The 18,471-nt window shown below is 53.0% G+C and overlaps 5 protein-coding genes across 5 annotated transcripts; 3 read left to right on the top strand and 2 right to left on the bottom strand.

Annotated features, from left to right (window-relative positions):
- Nucleotides 1–1,242: 1,242 nt before the first annotated feature.
- J4E87_004968 (uncharacterized protein) lies at nt 1,243–2,236 on the top strand (the record flags this gene model as incomplete). The annotated part of the gene is made up of 2 exons (XM_049376585.1): nt 1,243–1,397; nt 1,444–2,236. 2 exons carry the CDS (start codon nt 1,243–1,245, stop codon nt 2,234–2,236), a joined length of 948 nt encoding a protein of 315 aa, XP_049233441.1.
- Nucleotides 2,237–2,302: 66 nt separating this feature from the next.
- J4E87_004967 (uncharacterized protein) lies at nt 2,303–3,588 on the bottom strand (the record flags this gene model as incomplete). Its single annotated transcript, XM_049376584.1, has 2 exons — nt 2,303–2,448; nt 2,505–3,588. 2 exons carry the CDS (start codon nt 3,586–3,588, stop codon nt 2,303–2,305), a joined length of 1,230 nt encoding a protein of 409 aa, XP_049233440.1.
- A 1,238-nt stretch (nt 3,589–4,826) lies between these two features.
- On the bottom strand, nt 4,827–5,484 carry J4E87_004966 (uncharacterized protein; the record flags this gene model as incomplete). Its single annotated transcript, XM_049376583.1, has 2 exons — nt 4,827–5,351; nt 5,404–5,484. 2 exons carry the CDS (start codon nt 5,482–5,484, stop codon nt 4,827–4,829), a joined length of 606 nt encoding a protein of 201 aa, XP_049233439.1.
- A 2,740-nt stretch (nt 5,485–8,224) lies between these two features.
- PRP46 (pre-mRNA-splicing factor prp46) lies at nt 8,225–9,778 on the top strand (the record flags this gene model as incomplete). Its single annotated transcript, XM_049376582.1, has 2 exons — nt 8,225–8,800; nt 8,855–9,778. 2 exons carry the CDS (start codon nt 8,225–8,227, stop codon nt 9,776–9,778), a joined length of 1,500 nt encoding a protein of 499 aa, XP_049233438.1.
- A 393-nt stretch (nt 9,779–10,171) lies between these two features.
- On the top strand, nt 10,172–18,228 carry J4E87_004964 (uncharacterized protein; the record flags this gene model as incomplete). The annotated part of the gene is made up of 5 exons (XM_049376581.1): nt 10,172–11,035; nt 11,081–13,869; nt 14,357–14,367; nt 14,466–18,050; nt 18,200–18,228. 5 exons carry the CDS (start codon nt 10,172–10,174, stop codon nt 18,226–18,228), a joined length of 7,278 nt encoding a protein of 2,425 aa, XP_049233437.1.
- Between the last annotated feature and the right edge of the window lie 243 nt (nt 18,229–18,471).

The following is an 18,471-nucleotide window of genomic DNA, read 5'->3' as shown; positions in this document are numbered from 1 at the left end:
GCTTCACCAGCTGTCTCTTTGGAGAAGACAGGAGACGTGCAAGGTCCTGCTGAGCACATCTTCACCTACCTCAGGGCACATCGAATGTGCTCTATCCTGGCTATGGTTGTTTCTGGAATGGAACGAGATGTTGCCCGTGAGCGAAGAACAGGCCGTTGCAACATCGGCAAAATTCATCCTCGGAGATCAAGATCAGGATCTTTCAGCAAAGCAAGAGAATGGCGCAATGGCGTTCGGCGGATTGTCGCAATCCCGATACGGCAATATTGGCTCCAAAGGGATGAGATCCAGTTAGACGTTGGACTAGGATCCTCGCCAGGGGAAGCCAACAGGATTTTCCGCTCGACAACGTGGGGTACGAATGGGTGAAGTATGCATGGTTGAGACATCGCGACATATGGTAAGAATCAGCGAGCCATGACACCTGTCAGGTAGAAAAAGCAAAATGCACACCGGCCTCTAATACCGACCCTGTCCCTGACGGAGATATTTGAGAAAAAACGCATCCAACAGCTGCTAGGAACGGGAGCAGCGGCACGCACGTGGATTTCTCACCGGGAATCTCGCGTTCGAGGCCGCATCGGCCAGCCGGGCCCATCTCCGCATGACTAGCGTAAACCCAATCAGCCTCACGCAACATTGGAAGTCAAGCAAAACGATCGCCCTCAGCGCCACAGTCCCTAGCAACTCCCGGTCGATCATAGGCTTGACCATATGATTTACGCAAGAAGAAAATAATGGAGCGTCATTTTGTGGGACCAAGACAGATGTCAGGTTGCGAAAAGGGTCCAGTTAAGGACTCAAGGATCCCCAATCGAATGATTATTGATCACGTCTTTCTTTCTGCGAACGCGTACGACTCGTTTCGATATCGGTTCCGAACTTCTGTCAAGAATGAGGCTGTTCGCCTGTCTTTTCTTGATGCAGACGTTTGCTGCTCAAGCCCTCCCCCTACAGGTGCGGCAAGAGGATTTTCGGAACTCGAACGTTTTCATCGACAATGGCGAACTTCCACGGGATAGGTCGATCTTCACGATCATATCACTGTTGTGCATGATGGTGTGCTCGCTGTTATTGGGTAAGTTCTTCTTCCGCACCCAATCAATTTCAAGGCAGACGATGGCCTTTGCAACATGTATCACGCCATCAAGTTTGGACCAGTCGCGCGTTCACTTTCTGACACAGACCATAGGTTCACGGTTCGAGAAACTCAAACGCCGCATCTTGAGAAAGCATCGCCTCATGTCTGCGCTTGTCTTCATGCTATACGTACTGGTCTTGATGTTCATCATCTGCTCAGCCGTTCTTGTGGCAGGCCAGGGGCTCTATACCTACGAGCTCTGCGTTGCGGGTACATGGGTTTGCTTGATCTTCTACACGTTGATCAAAGCTATCATGTAAGTGTGCATCGAAGAAGCTCCGCCATTTGCTAACATATGGTAGCTATATCTTCTTGGTCGAACGCATCCATGTCGTCCGCGCGCCTTTCGTTAATAGGCGCAAAGACAAGATATACTTATGTTGCATGGCCATGATTGTCGTGTTGTACGGTACTGTCGCCATTAACTCCTATCTCAACCACGTCACCGAGTTGCACGAATCGGACGGACGCTGCCACTTTGGCATTCGCGGCATCGCATCGATACCGTTCACCGTGGTCAACTTCTTTACGAATATCATTCTGACTGTGGTCTTCTTTTACCTACTTTATCCGGTCGTAGGGCTGCCTGGTGCATCAACTCTTTCCAGGATCTTCAAGAGGAAGTCGAGTCAGCATGATGATACAGTGCATGGAGGACAGGATACGCCAGCTAGGAAGAATATCAAGACACTGCTGTGGAAGAGTATCATTGGGTCGCTCTTGATAGAGATACCAACGGCGGCGAACATGGTGCAATTCTTCCTTACCAGGGGCGAAGAGCTGGGCATGATATGCCTTGCGATCTGTTTGGTGGACGTTTGCTGGGATGCTCTTATAATCCACTGGCTTACATTCAATTCTTCCGCTTCGGCGGCAGAGAAGGACTTGTCGCGATCGACATTGGTATCTGAAGATGATATCGATCCGGTACCGGGACGAGTTCTCTCCCCATTACGAAGTCGCGAGGAAGCCAAAGCCATCACGCGATACACGGCCGAAAAGCCAACAGACGCGCACATGGCCGCGTTCGACTTCTCGTGCGAAGGCGCTCGAGACTCGACGGCTGAGCTAATAAAGCCGGCACCTGTTAAATAATGACATTACATATAATAGTTCTTCATCATATCATTCATCGAAATTGTTCAAATCCATGAACTCATATCAATAACCCGACTTTCCTGGAACTATGCCGTAACACGGCCCGTCCTTGCCAAACATCTTCTGTAAATCAGCAACGATCACATCCGGCCTTTCATGCGCAGCGAAATGCCCACCCTTATCGTGAACACTCTCGTGAACGAGAGGACCTAGTGGCAGACGAGTCAGTAAAGGCCACAACCTCATCGTCACGAGGATAACTCACCCAAAGTCTTCGCCCATACCCTCGGCACAACAGTAATCTCCTTAGGAAAGTGCGCAACCCCCAACTTCACCCGATCAATCCACGTCGTCGTGCGCTCTCGATTCGGAATCAGATCCGTAGGATTATGTTGTGCTTCATAGTAGATCCTCACATGCGCATTGGGCCCTGCAGTGCTGAACCAGTACACACTAACCCAAGTAAGCACCTCATCGTCGGTCCAAGGATAACCGTCCGTCCAGTCGATCAGCTTCTCGTAGATCCATGCCAACAGCGCCACGGGACTATCAGCGAATGCGTAGGAGAGTGTTTGTGGTTTCGTAGATTGTAGCTGGCGATACGCCTGACCTTCGTTGAGAAACCATTCTGAGCGCTCAATTCCTTTACTCTCGACTTCTGTGTAAGGAGTAATGGCGTGCTGTAGAGCAAGTGCAGGCTGCGATGTGAACGTCGGTGCTTGCGCGCGCACCATGTTGATGTGACTTGCGAGAACATAGTCAGGATACAGCAACCCCATCGATCTCGTAATCCAAAAACCCCAATCACCACCCTGCGTAACGTATTTCTCGTACCCAAGGTCTTGCATCAACCGATGGCACGTCTCCGCGTATTGCGACAACGCAAATCCAGGCTTGCTGATCCTCTGACTAAACCCAAAGTTCGGCAAAGACGGCGCGACGACGTGGAATGCGGGTTTCCCTGCTTTCTCGCCAGCTTCAAGAAGCGGTAGTAATTTTGTGACTTCGAGGAAGGAGCCTGGCCAGCCGTGGCTGAAGAGGAGGGGTATGGCGTTGGGGTTGGAGCTTCTCTTGTAGACGAAGTGTATGTCGATCTGCCCGAACCCGTCGACTTGGACTTTTTTGCGATAGTTTGGCAGCTCGTTCATTTTGGATTCGGCGTCTCGCCATGAGAAGTTAGTTTCCCAGTGTTTTGCTAGTCGCTTGATGTCGGAGAGGGGTGAGCCGTAGGGCCATTGATCGGGTGTGTCGAGCTCATCTGGGAAGTCGGTATCTGAGAGCTTTCGTTTGAGCTTTTCGATTGCGGAATCGGGGACTGATATCGTGTATGGTTCGGGTTCTGAAGCCATGATGAATGTTTAGAAAGGGTTGCGGATTTGAAGTTAGCGATGTTGCAACTACGCTCGTCCGCTCTCTACGTGATGTGACCCCTCACTTGCATCTCAAAGCACGACAGCGCCCTTTTAGCTATCTACGTACGCCGGAATTGACGTCACGAATTAATTTTGTGTGGTTGCCTTGTCTGCTGCAGCGAGTAGTCATCTTTACAACGCTTACTAACGTTGCGCCTGCAGCATGCACGCGATCTAGACTTCAGCTGGGGTAGTTTCCCTTTTTCAGGATCATGTATTTCTTGAAGGGGTAAGCGCAAATCTTGGAACGAGAGTTCTATTGTCATGCATTGCGCTTCTGATCGAGTTGTCACTCAAGCTGAGTGTTTGGTCATCGGTGAGATGACGCAGCTGGGTATCGTCGAACAGTTGCCTAGATGTTGAGAGGCTTGTTCTCATTCAGCAGTATACCTTGCACGAAATACCTAAGTAAGTGGCTAGCTACCTGTCACAGCTTCGCAATGGGAAGAGCCTCAGAGCAACTTTGTCTAGCAACAACTATATTTCCCAACAACTGGGCAGATACCGGATTTTCAGCAGCGTCCGTCTAGTCTCCAAGCTCTCTTGACGTACATGAGATCGATTGTGACATTTATCAACAAAACCAAGCGTGTTCAATTGAATCGGCAAACGACACAACAACGTCTGCCAGAGCCGAGCTAAGAGTAAGGGCCGTCTACGGTAATTACGCAAGAGAATAGCAGTACGAGAGCGCCCCCGTCGCTTCCACTGCGGTGAATCGGTAAAAGGGCATCGTGACAATTTGCATAAAAAGAGTGCATTACACATGCGTAGCGTCTGTTATACTAGAAGCGCGGGTAGCTTCAATCCAAACGAAGGCATGGTAACCCTTGTGTTCTCATTTCGGCGACACGATGGTGCTTACTCTGACGTCACTGGGCAACTTTTCAGCTTCGGTGCGACCGAATGCAAACAGCCACCGGGAGATTCTGACGCGTTAGAAGTATTGGAAATGAGCAGCGATGTAACGAGGTGGAAAGTGCATCAATTTTAGAAAGTGACACAGTAGAACGATGTGAGAGAAAGGGATCAAGTTCGAAATATTAGGTATCGCATTATCGGTTTTAGGTGGTAATACAAGATTCGATCCATCCATCCCAACGTGATTCCATTACATCCTGACCATGACTAACCAGTCAATCCGTTCATGCTGGCCACTAAGGGCTTGAGGGTATCTACAAAGCGAGCATGGCAAGGGCGGCAGCACCGAGGATACCAACAGCCTGGGTAGCCTGGGCAGCGGCACCGGTGAACTCGGACATGGAGGCAGAGGGGGTCATGCTCATCATGCTCTCGCTGGCAGTGGGGGTGCCGGTCATCATGGCGGAGGACATCTCGGAGGCCATGGAGGAAGCGGCAGACTCGACAGCGGAGGCCTCAGACATGACGGAGGAAGCCATGGAGGAGGCAGAGGCGGCGGCAGAAGATGCCATGGAGGCGGCAGCGGATGTGGCGCTGGCAACAGCAGAGCTGGCCATGGAGGGAGCAGCGCTGGCGCCGGGGATGTTGATGGGAACACCGGCAGCCTTGCAGGTGTCCTGGACGGCGGAGATGGCCTTGGCCTGGTCCTCCTGCTCACAGGCACCCTGGACGCAAGGCTGGACCTTGCCGAGAAGCTCAGCACCCTTCTTGCAGTGGCACTCGAAGTCGGTGAGGGAGGAGCAGCCGTCGCTCTGGAGAGGAGCGAGGAAGCATTGAAGCTAAAAGGCGTTAGTTTGTGATGAGTGCAAAGGTTATCATGAAATAACATACGGCGCAAGAGGGGATGTTGCTGAGCTGGGCAGAGCCAACGGAGGCCAGAGCGGCGAAGGCAGCGATGGTGAAGGTCTTCATTTTGACGGTTGTCTTGGTGTTGATACGGTGATCGGTGTAGTGAAAGTTCTTTGATGTATGTATAACGACAGTTGAAGCTTGCAGGAAACCGAACAGGAGGCTCCCATAAGCTCTTTATATCAAGCGGAACCGTAGGCCACCCGTGTCCAGGTGAGAAACAAGCTAGCACCCAAGTGGCTCCACACTGGGCGTGTTGTTCGCCCCCGTTCGAGATCTTCAAGCAGCCCCTGGAGGTATTGCTCGATGTGGTAGCGCGTGATGACGCTACCCCAGACTACGCATCGCTAGCTGCGGCTCGTCGAGGCCGGACTTGGGAGGGTAGAGTCTATTGCCACACAACTAGGCGCGGCGCGCCTTGCCAGCGAATGGTCGTGAATCATGAAGAGTCAAAGAAAGGAGATGGTACCGCGTAACTTTCTCTACATCTTCATGAGTGTCATGTAGAAATTGCGAGGAGCTTGTAGTGCTATTGAACCGAGTAAGAAGCCATCCGATCGTCGATTGGACATCATTGGTGCGCATTGGTGTTGGGCGACGGCGAGCTCCAGCATAGAACAGGGATCGAATTGATCAAGGCGCCAAGAACCATGCCGTAGAGACTAGAAGCTTTTGCTGATTGGGTCTCATGAGGCCAGTGACGGTGCGGCCGTTCCCATCTAATCGCTTCCGGGACTAGTGCGAAGCGAGAAGATCCGGGGCAGCCCTGAGGCTGTGAAGTCGCGCAACGAGGCAAAACCAACCACCATGTGCATCGTCGCTTTGCGCAGATCCTCAATCGTCAAAGTTTTCTCCTCCAGTCCGACTGGGTGGCCATTGGATGGCGGCAAGCGTAAATGCGACACAGAAATCGATATATGGCGCAGGATCCAGTGTTACAAACCCCGCGACATCTCGACCATTCTCGGCCAAACATCCGGGATAATCCATGCTTACACCCTTTGGCTAAGCTCGGTCGCGCAGGAACATGGCTAACCCGCCGAACGGATGCGCCATCCGAACGTCCACCGCTGTCTGCGAAATTCCCGGCAAAAAGACGGTGGCATGGCGTAAGACTGGCGGCCTTGTTGTACCTGCATTCGTGTGTCTAGGCGGCTGTAAGAGATATGCTTGTGTACTCCTATTCTGAAGACACGAAATACGCAACTCTAGGCACAGGGCACTTTCTCTTGAGTTACTTTGTGGTGGGTGTGCCGCCAATACGACCTTGTTGTTGGAGTGCAAGGGTTTAACCGTTCCTGCGTCATTTCGTGCGGAGGTGGCTTTCCTCCTCTGGAAGGATCTGACGACTCGGTCTGGCTCTCCATTCAACTTCCTCGGCAGCATGTGCTTGACCGCGCGCCGTTCAGCTGCTTTTGCGCAATCCTGGAGCTATGAAGCGGAGAACCCGGAAGATCTGGGGAAACAAGCATCGTCGCCGTGACCGCTGGGTTTTCCGTATCCACAGGTTCGCGACAGTTTTGGGCAGTCATAAACGTGGTCGCGATGCAGAAAACATGTGCGCGGTGCTGACAGTATCTGACATGCGAGCTTTGCGGCGCAATATTACAGTGCCATGGTGTACGAAGGAGAGGCTCACTCGTATCCCCTGCATGTGCCGCACATTTTGATGTGTGCACGCGAGCGTTGGGCATTGGATCGTCTAGCCACGACGAGTATTGGACGATCCGAAGTTGGTACCCATGTGAATAACCAGATGAGGGCTCTTACGTACAAATCACCGGTCATGTAACCCCATTGAGCTCCCAGCATTGCGTCCTGGGTTCTCTGCTGCGGAGTAAGACCAGTCGGCTCCTCCGCTTGGAATCTGTGCATTGGACCCTACATCCAATCGCCGTAGACCACTATCATTTACTCGAAGCCTGGATTCTTAGCTCCGAAGGCTGTTGAGATGCTCTACCCAGATCTCGGGAAGATGGGGTACGCTTTAGTCGAAAGCAACAGTGGTATCATATCTTGTCGACTTCGTTCAGCTTTCGCGCTCGAGTTCGATAAAGCTTTTTGTAGATAGCTCGGGGTGGATACTTCGCGTGGGTATACTGCTATGTGTATGCAACGTTTTAGTCGACTCGTGGGAGCAGTTTGAGGGCCAAAATTATATGGCTGTCATAGAGAGTCACCAGGAGTAAGATATGATAGTCTCATCAATGGACGTCTGGTACCAAAGGATACGGTGCTGCTTGAAGCCAGACGTTGTTAATGGTCGGCGTGGAGAAGTCTAGGGCCATGACACATATTCAGGTTAGAGATAGGTCCAACAACCGTGCATTCTGCCTTCGTATGAATGATACGTTGCTGTAGTATTCCGAGCTCCAAAGTCGTGTCCTAGGAGGAGCCGCCCAACCACAACAAACCGCCCAAGTAGCATCCGTTCTGACGATCTCCGCGAGATGGGAGATGGGGATTAGAAAGTCGTAAGGACTTTGTAAAGAGTGCGATTACTGACTTGACGAGCTAAGCAACGCTTAATAAGGTAGCAAGGTGTGCTCTGGATGCGTCGTGGTGAGGGAATGCTTGGGCGGAGGAGATGATCAGATAAGATTGTGCTCGGCTTTAGCTCGGCTTAGCTCACGAGGCGCGCTAGTGAAACTTCGCGATGGAGAGTCGACGACCAGCGGTTAGCCTTCAGTATCACCACATACGTCAACACGTGAGTTTCTCCTATCACTGTCGCCTTGGTCGCGAACAGCCGCAGCTAATATCGATGCAGTACTTCTCCCCTGCTTCACACCACGTCGCCAACATGGCCGAAACCGCAGCTTCGCGACCTCTCAGTACAGCGGAACAGCTCATTCGATCTTCTTCGAAGCGGACACGCGAGATATTCGCCGCCGATTTTGCGTCATCAGCGGCGCTAGATCACGCTTCAAACGGCAGCTTCTCGATACACCCAACCACACCAGCGCCCTCAGCTGCCGCAGACCAGGCCAGCGTCGCATCGCGCATTCGCAACGAATATGAACATGTGCGCGAGCTACCACCCGCGCTAGCTGCGAAGATGGCCAGCGCAGCATCTACAGCGGCGGAGCGACGCAAGAAGATCAAGGCACAGAACGCCGAAGAGAAGGCCTCGGACCCTAAGATGCAGAAGATGATTGATGGTGTCTCAGAAAAGGCGGACAAGGCGCGTGACGCGCAGTCGATGCAGTTGGCAGTGAGAGCAGGAGGCAAGGGTGCTGCACCAAACGCTCATGGGCCTACACCAAGTAGAGACCAAACGTCGAGCGCGTTGGTCAGGAAGGACGTGGTTCGTCAAGCGAAGCCCGACTGGCATGCGCCATGGAAGGTCAAGACCGTCATTAGCGGACATATGGGATGGGTAAGTTATACGATAGTATTATACAAGAGAGCGACAGCGGCTGACTATCTTTAGGTGCGATCGGTGGCTATGGAGCCTGGAAACCAGTGGTTCGCGACCGGTGCCGCAGACAGGACGATCAAGCTTTGGGATCTGGCCAGCGGTCAACTAAAGATCACCTTGACAGGACACATCTCGGCAGTCAGAGGACTTGCGGTGAGCCCAAGGCATCCGTATCTCTTCTCTTGCGGAGAAGACAAGATGGTCAAATGCTGGGATCTCGAGACTAACAAAGTCATTCGACATTACCACGGCCACTTGAGCGGAGTCTACTCGCTTTCGCTTCACCCGACTGTGGATGTGCTCTGCACCGGAGGACGAGATGGTGTGGTCCGCGTTTGGGATATGCGCTCGCGCAGCAACATCCATGTTCTCGGAGGCCACAAGGGAACCATTTCCTCGATCCAATGTCAAGAAGCCGAGCCCCAAGTCTTGTCTGGAAGCATGGACAGCACAATACGACTCTGGGACCTGGTCGCTGGAAAGACGCGTACGGTTCTCACACATCACAAGAAGTCTGTTCGCTCTCTTGCAACACATCCTACTGAATTCACATTTGCATCTGGATCGGCGCAATCGGCGAAACAATGGCTGTGCCCGAACGGCGACTTCATGCAGAATTTCTCGCCGGTCAACAGCATCATCAACACACTCTCCGTAAACGAGGACAACATCATGTTTGCCGGTAGCGACAACGGCGAAGCCTCTTTCTACGACTGGAAGACAGGCCATCGGTTCCAGCATGGCGAAAGTATCGCACAGCCGGGTTCTCTTGAAGCTGAGGCAGGTGTAATGTGCTCCACATTCGACAAAACTGGCCTGCGTCTCATTACTGGAGAGTCGGACAAGTCTATCAAGATTTGGAAGCAGGATGAGAATGCCACGGAAGAGACACACCCGCTCGACTGGAAGCCGACACTTGGACGACGGAAATTCTAGATGAATGTGGTTGGGGCAGACGAGAAAGCTTGTGCATAGTATCGGAGTTGGAACGGCGTCATGAATGTAAACTATTGGGATCATGGCATTATCTGCATAGGAGGTTATACCAAGACGAGGAGCGCAGTCATTTTCACGGACCTTGATAGCGCTCAGAAACCTAGCGTAGTACAAAAGCGTCATTCGGTGCTTGTCATATCCTAGACTTGCTGAGTTGACGAAGACATTGCGGAAAGCTAGATACTGACGCTGCTATACTCGCTGAATACGACATACGCGGGTCGACGTCAGCAGTGGTCTAAGCTCGAAAGTGGGTTGTCCAAAGAACACCAAGCCTCCCGCACCCTCAGCCATCCCGCTCAAGATGCAGAAACGGGCGCCACCCGCACGATTATGGCCCCCGTGAAGCGCAGAGATCTGGTCTTCGCCGCTATCGCCGTCTTCGTCGCCTGGGGGTACCTGACCCATTGGCAGCCCAAGCTGCACTACCTGCCCTACGCCTTCTTCGCCGGAGTACTCGCGACGCTCGCCCTGCTAGCATGGCTCACCTTCACGATCGCCTGGGACACAGACCTACGAAGCGGGGGAAAGGTCGACTATGGGCCGCGCCATGTCGCCTTCGTTGCGCCGGGCAGGTGGAAGGCTGAGCGGGAGGCTTTGGACATGAGGAATATGTACATGATGGAGCCGCTATACCCTGCGTCCTTCATGATATCAGACAGCATCGACGTGCTCATTGGGCTGATACTGCGCGACTTCGTGAAGAGCTGGTACGGCAGTATCAGCAAAAGCCCAACCTTCGTCAACGAGGTTGACAATGCGATACGGGCTGCAATGGGCGAGATCCGGGAACGTATACTGGCGGTAGATATGGTCGAGACAGTCGTGTCGCGCATGATACCCCTTATCACCGATCACTTGCGGGCATCGTACGAGGCAGAGCGCATAGTCCGCGGACGCAAGCTGTCGCGGAACATCACAGATTCTGAGGAGCTTGATCTGGCCATCGCAGCCAAATACAAGGAGGGCCGGTTGCACCCGGCGGCGTCGTTGGCATACTCGAATACCAAGCCTATACAGCAGCAACATCTACGAAGCATCGTCACGCGACTACTGCCAAAGATTATGCCTGCGAACATGTCAACCAGTCCCGCCGTCAATGTACTGATCAAAGAGCTTGTGGCCTGCGCAGTCCTCTCTCCTGTGATGCAGATGCTCGCTGACCCAGACACATGGAACCAGCTTATGGAGGGCTACGTAAGAATTTACCAGCTCGTTGTAGACCGTCGCTAATAAGCCCAGGGACGATCGTTAATACAGGAAAGGAAAACCGTCCGCAAGATTCGAGCTGCTCTCGATGAACATGCTCCGCCCTCACCGAAGAACCCCAAGAACGTCCAGTTTCCGAAGCTTGCGCCCGGCGATAACGAACGACGGTTCGAACGTTTCATACGCGCCATTAGGCAGACCAACACTCTTGCAGATGCTAGACGATTTCGCAGCGAAGTGTCAAGTCAATTGCGGAAGGATTCCACGGTAGAAGATCAAGACCCTGTCTATCTGCGGCGCCTGGAAACAGCGCGACAAATTTTGGATACAAAGGTCACCAACCTCAGTGCCGGTGGCTCGGTGCGGGCAAAGGTTGCTGCGCAGGAGAAGCCGAAGCACAAGCGTACTTCGTCCAAGTTCGCAAATGCGTCTCTGCGCGAAGTGCTGTACGATGCCTCAGGACTGTCTTGCTTCATGGAGTTCATGGACCAGGCGGACCTGATGCGGCTGGTGCAGTTTTGGATCGTGGTGGACGGTTTTCGCAATCCACTGGAAGTAGAGACTGAAGAAGCGCCGGACTATATAGGCTCTCTTCCTGCATGGACAGAGTCTGACCGTGCAGACCTGGCGCAGATCTACGACGGATATTTGTCGAACCCGGAGTTGAAGATACTCCCCGAAGCTCGACAAGCGGTCTCTGAGTTTCTCAAAGCCGGGCGGAAGGCGACTCCGCAGCAGTATCATAATGCGCGACGTTCTTTGCTCCAAGCTCAGACGGCGGCGTACGAACAATTACAGGAACCCTACTTCCGAAGGTTCAAGAAGTCCAACTTGTATTACAAGTGGTTGGCCATGGACGAGGCGGCGAACGCTCAGAACAGCAGTGTAAATACGAGGACTGTGGCGCAAACACTCGACAATTCGTCTGCGGCTCCACCTGCTATGATTCGCACCCAGTCAAGGCAGAAGAGCGCATTGCAGATACCACAAGGAGACTTGCGTCGAGCTGTCGCATCGTCATCAGACCTCAAGAGCCAAGGAACCGTCAAAAACGCCGAGCCACCTGCACGGCGTTCTTTGGATGTACATAGGTCATCATCTACACGCGCACCTCTCTTCGACGAGGACTACGACTCAGACCCTCTCGCACACTCGACCGCAAGCCTCAACTCAGACTTTGGTCATGACCGCTCCAATGGCAACAACACGCAGGTCGTCGATGCTATGCAGGCCGCCATCATCGACATTATGGACGAGCCTGAGGGTTCAATATTCTACGAGCCAGGTCTGAAATCGCCACTGGATAGTGTTTCCATGCGAGGATCCGTCGATCTACCACGAGCGTCGTCCCCAGCCCCACAATCACAATTGCAGCAAAGCAAAGACAGTCTCAAGCCAAGCATAGCGTCTCTTGGCTTAGTTGGGGAGCCCAGAACGCGCGGTGTCTTTGATGATGATCTGTTCGGCGATGAAGAAAGGTTTATGGAGGACGAGATCGATGACCCAGTCCCGAGGAGCAAAGCAGAGGAGGAAGAGATCCACGAGGCGGCGCCTGGAGACCTGGGTCTCGCCGAGGCTATCGATGCGCTTACTGCTGATATTGAGCGCCTGGTATCCCAAGAGTCTATCGTCGACTCGCTTACATCGAAAGCTGAGTTGACAAACAACGCTGCAGAACTGAGGATCTTGCGAAAATCGAAAGCCAGCCTTCAGCGAGAGATACAGAGAAAAGAGTTACAGCGTCAGCAGTACATCGTTCAAGAAAGCGACAACAGCTTGTACGGACGCGCGACTGTGTTCATTCAATCGATCATGGTCGGCACAGAGGAAGACGGCAAGGAGTATGCTATGTACGTCATCGAAGTACGACGACGTGCCGGCGACCAGATGCCTGCCGCTACTTGGGTCGTCTCACGACGATATAGCGAGTTCCACGAACTAAACAAACGACTCCGCGCCAAATTTCCGCAAGTCCGAAATCTGGAATTCCCGCGCCGGCAGATGATGCTGAAACTCCAAAAGGACTTCCTGCACAAGAGAAGGCTTGGGCTTGAGAAGTATTTAAGGGAGCTTCTCCTCATTCCAGCTGTATGCCGCAGCCGCGAACTACGCGCCTTCCTCTCGCAAGCTGCTATCAGCCCCGCCGATGCCTTGCGAAACCAGGATCCAAACTCCAACGACTTCGTAACTCGCATCTACAACTCAGTCGCGGATGGTATGGAAGAGTTCCTAGGCAACATACCCGTCCTCGATCAGCTATCCGTCGCAGGCCAGAACCTCATATCAGCCGCGACCACCCAGCTTGCCAACACAAACGGCGCGACCGCCCAACCGGGCAACCTGTCTTCTTCCGGCGTCCTGGTCGCGGGCGAACCCAACAATGATGCAGAAGCAGAAGCAGAGCTCCTCGCTTTCGAAAACAAAGAGCTCGAACCCTTCGTAAAACCAATCTGCGACATCTTCCTCGAAACGTTCGAACTAAACCGCGAGAACAACTGGCTCCGAGGCCGTGCCGTCGTCGTAGTCTTGCACCAACTCCTCGGAGGCACCATTGAGCGCAAAGTCCGCGAGTCTTTCGACAATCTGCTTTCAGAGAACAACATCGTCAAATACATCGACACACTGAAAGATAGCATGTGGCCAAACGGCAGGATGAAAGTCGGTGTCGAACGTACCAGCAAAGACAAAGAGAACAGTAGGAAGGCGGCGAGCGAGGTTCTGAGCACTCTCGTCCCGGAGTTGGCGAGTAGTGTTGTGGGGAGGCAGAATGCGCAGTTGGCGGCGAAGAAGATTGAGGGGACTATCAATAATACCCGGTTGAAGTAAGTTTACGGAGTGGTTCTTGAGTGGATGATTCTAACGAGGATGCAGTACCCATATTGCCTTTACGCTTCTGGACGAGATGGTGCAGGTTCTGTTTCCGGATGTTGGGACGAAGTAATGTGGGCGTGGGAAGAGATAGTGTGGGGAGGTGTTGCATAGCTGGCGTTCTTGTGAGTATACCAGTACCATCACGGTGGAGTTTATCGATGCATTTGATATCACGTTTCTTTCCCGTTCTCTTTGATTGGTTTCTTCACGGCTCATTCTTGCTTGCTCCTTCCTTTCATGATTATCGTTGCGTCAGTTTGCAGTGTCTGCCTGGGCATGCTGCAAGGCTGGAATACTGACACGCTCGAATTGGCTGATGTAGGTACCCGCATGCAGGTGCAGTATGCACGCGTGTTTGTTCGTCCTTGACTGGTGCCCCGCTGTTCCACCGCTTTGATAAGAACAGTCGATATCTCACCTTCACCTCTCACCACGCAGCTTTTTTAGTGGTTAGCGTCCGCACAGACGATACACAATTGCTCCTTCCCAGCAGGAATTGTCGCGGACACAGCCCCAACAGCGACACATCTTCGCAAATCTCGCTCAGATCAACACCTGAACGAATTCACGATGTCTGGACGCGGCGGCGGACGTAACCCACGGGGCGGCCGTGGTGGAAGAGGCGGCAGAGGCGGAGATCGCGGTCGCGGTCGTGGTGGTTTCAATAATGGCAGGCGCGACGGAACCTCACAGCATGCATCGAAGCCTGCCAGAGTCAAAGAGACGGAAGAGCAGAGGGAGGCACGAAAGTCATACAGCTCATGGAAGCGCCGCCTTGGTGAGGCGGAGACTGATCCAACCACCATGCGACGTCTTTGGGAAGGCGCCTACGGTATACTTGAAGCTGGAGACCGAGACTGGCGTCAGCAGCTCCCACAGGATCTCAACGATGACTCGGACGACGAGAGTGGTCATCGTCACATTCTCGCCATTCTAAACTCAAAGGTTGTCGGCTCGGACTACGACACCTTCCTCAGCAACGCCCGCCATTTCCTGCTTACGCTCACGAATTCCTCACTCCTTCGATGTCTCGCGGTTGACACCCACGTCGGTTCCATCTACAACCTCTTCGGTGGTGTCGGTGGGCGGACTGCAGTCTCATATCTCCAGCGGGTTTGCAAGGCTCTGGTGGCAGCTCGAACATCTTCTTCGGCACCTACCAAGGACCACGAAACGACGCTTCTCGCCATGGCGACGGCTCTCTTCGAGCTATTGAGACGTGAGCGCAGAGCCCGGTTCAACGATGAGATCACACCGCTGGTAGACTCTATTCAGGCTGTGAGCGACCTCTACAAGGACTTGGTGTCGCCAGATACCTCAACACGGACAAGCAATCGCCTCGATGATATTCGAGCCCTGGTAGCTAGAGCTCACGGACTCCTCGCCGAAACCACCGGTGACAACGGGGTTGAAGACGACAACTATGCTGGCGACCCTGTATCATTCTACCCAAGAGACATCGTAGTCCCCTCGGACCGCTTTGACAACGACAAGAAAGATATTGGCGACATGGTAATCTTCCCGACCCGGGATGAGATCGTAAGCGATGCGAAGGAATTCCTGCCCTATACCGATCCCGACCAGCCACACTTCCTTGAAGATCGCGTGCAACGCCACATTGATACTTACTTCCGCCTGTTGCGCCACGATATCTTCGGTGAGCTGAAGGGTTCATTGGCTGGAATCATGCACGCGGTATCTCAAGACTCCAACATGCTGCTCCACCCCAATCTCAACCTAGGCGATATGCGCGCCAATCAGTACACCAGTGCTCGCGTCAGCTACGTCACGCTCGACAAACGAATGGGGTTGCAAGCTCAGATGGAATTCTTGCAGCCTGCGATAGTCCGCAAGAGGAGTGTTAGCCAAAAGGTGAATTGGTGGGAGGAGTCAAGGCGATTCGACGAAGGGTCGCTTTTGTCCTTCATATGGATCCAGGATAACGTCGTTCAACACATTTTCCTTACTGTCTCAAATAAGGACACTGATCCAACAAAGGAGTACAGCTTGACACACCACAGTCAATTGGCCTACATGACGGCTAGCCTGGTAACACAAGATCGAGCGACAGTAAAGATGCTGATGCAGGCCAACATCGGAGCAACCCGCGGCATCCTACTAGAGTTTCCCAAAGTCATGCCCGCAACCTTTTCGCCCACGTTGGAGAGTCTACAAGCCATGCAGCGACTCAATCGTCTACCGTTTCGGCCGTGGATCGTTCCAGACAAATGCAATGACCGTATATCGACAATTAGGACTCACAGAATTCCTCCGCCTCTATACGCGCGTGCCTCTGGCTTCAAGTTCCCCGTCGCCGCTCTCCTGAAAGAAGGTGACAAAGAGGACTCGTTCTCCATCGAGCCGACAGCATCATGTGACGATCAGGCCCTACTTAACAAGCTGGAAGCCAGGACGCAACTTGATCGTGGGCAGTGTCGCGCGCTGATTGCTGCGCTGACACGAGAGTTTGCCTTCATCCAAGGGCCCCCAGGGACAGGAAAGAGCTTTCTGGGCCTTCAGATCATGCGGATACTACTGGAAATTAAGAAGAACCGCGATCTCGGACCTATAATCATCGTATGCTATACGAACCACGCCTTGGATCAGTTTCTCGAACACCTAATCGACATCGGCGTTCACAAGCTCATCCGTGTCGGTGGTATGAGCAAGTCCAAGAAGCTTCTTAACCATAATCTGCGCACCGTCGGCGAATCGGAGACGAAGACCAAGTCCGAGAAGTATATGGCGGCAATGAACTACAAGGATCTGGATCAGAATGAGAAGGAGGCCAAGATGCTCTTTGGTGGTCTCCATGGCTTGTCGAAACGTCCGGACTGGCACAAGCTTAAAGGTTTTATTCAAGAGGAACATCCGAAGATCTACAATCAGTTTCGTTCTGTCGATGACGAGGGCTTCAAAACAGCCGGTCGCCATCCATTCGATGTATGGATCGCCGGTACTGAGGCCTATGGCCAATCCTTATTACCTCAGGGCGCCTTACAGCAAATAATTCGCCAGGCGACTACAAGCGTGTTTTCTCTGTCAATGCTTGAGAGGAGCGCACTTGTCGCCTCCTGGGTCTCGCAAGCTCAAGGAAATAAGGTCGGCGAGCTCTTCGAAATCGTCAATAGTGCAGCCAAGACTCAACGCCAATTGAGCAACATCCATGAGGAGTTGAACCGACGACTACTAGAAGAGGCTGATGTCATTGGGGTTACCACGTCCGGCTTGGCAAAGCGTATCTCCGTTCTCCAGCAGGTGAAGTGTAAGGTGATCATCTGTGAAGAAGCCGGTGAGGTCATGGAGAGTCACATGATCTCGGCGATGCTTCCCGATGTTGAGCATCTGATCCAGATTGGTGATCACGAGCAGCTTCGGCCCTCTGTCAGCAACTTCCGCGACTTGTCGCTCGAGAGCGAGCGAGGAAAGCTTCACGCGCTCGATAGGAGTCAGTTCGAGCGACTCTCGATCGGTGAGCCCGGGCGGCCTCTGATGCCTGTTGCTCAACTGAATGTACAGCGTCGAATGCGCCCGCAAATCTCTTCGCTGATTCGCGAAACAATCTATGATAAGCTCAAGGACCATCCGTCTACCATCGAGCTGCCGGATGTTGTTGGGATGCGCCGCAACGTCTTCTGGCTCGACCACACCAATTTCGAAAACGAGAAGGGTGCAGATACACACGATACGAAGTCCAAGTCCAACTTATGGGAAGTCAAGATGGTGCATGCTTTGGTCCGGCATATCGTTCGGCAGGGCGTCTACAAGCCTGATGATATCGCAGTCCTGACTCCATACACTGGCCAGCTTCAGAAGCTCCGCGGCGCTATGAGTAGCGATTTTGAGATCTGCCTCAGCGATCGCGATCGAGAAGCGCTTGAGAGGGACGGTTTCGCAGTAGAGGATGACGATACATCGAAGACCACAGTACCTGCCCACGAGAGTTATCAAGGGAAGCCGCTGGAGAAAAAGCAATTGTCGGAGTTACTGAGAGTCGCTACGGTCGACAACTTTCAAGGAGAAGAAGCCAAGATCATCATTGTCTCTCTTGTGCGGAGTAACGACCGCCAAAACGTTGGCTTTCTCAAGACGACAAACCGAATCAATGTCTTGCTGAGTCGCGCTCAACATGGTATGTACCTCATAGGCAATGCAGACACCTACTCTAGTGTCGAGATGTGGCAGAAAGTCATCGGAATGCTACGTGCGACTGAATCGGTTGGAAAGGCTTTGGCTTTGCGTTGCCCTCGACACCCTGATACCGACGCCCAAGTACAGCAGCCCGACGACTTTCACAAGCTGAGTCCTGAAGGTGGTTGTAGGGAAGCGTGCGTCGATCGCCTCGACTGCGGCCATCAATGTGGGGCCCGATGCCACTCGGAAGCCATGCATGAGGTTTTCCTTTGCGAGCAGCCGTGCCAGCGCCGGCATCAGCCATGCGACCATGCATGCCAGAAGGCTACATGTGGAGAGCCTTGTGGGAGATGTATGATCTTGATGGACCACGTACAGCTTCCGTGTGGTCATGTCAAGCACGGCGTCGCCTGTCATCT

Source organism: Alternaria ethzedia (assembly GCF_023757985.1).
Source record: "Alternaria ethzedia strain BMP 0044 chromosome Unknown scaffold_10, whole genome shotgun sequence".
NCBI lineage: Eukaryota > Fungi > Ascomycota > Dothideomycetes > Pleosporales > Pleosporaceae > Alternaria > Alternaria ethzedia.
Note: the sequence above shows the minus strand (reverse complement) of the source record. Positions and strands in the feature narration are given on the sequence as shown.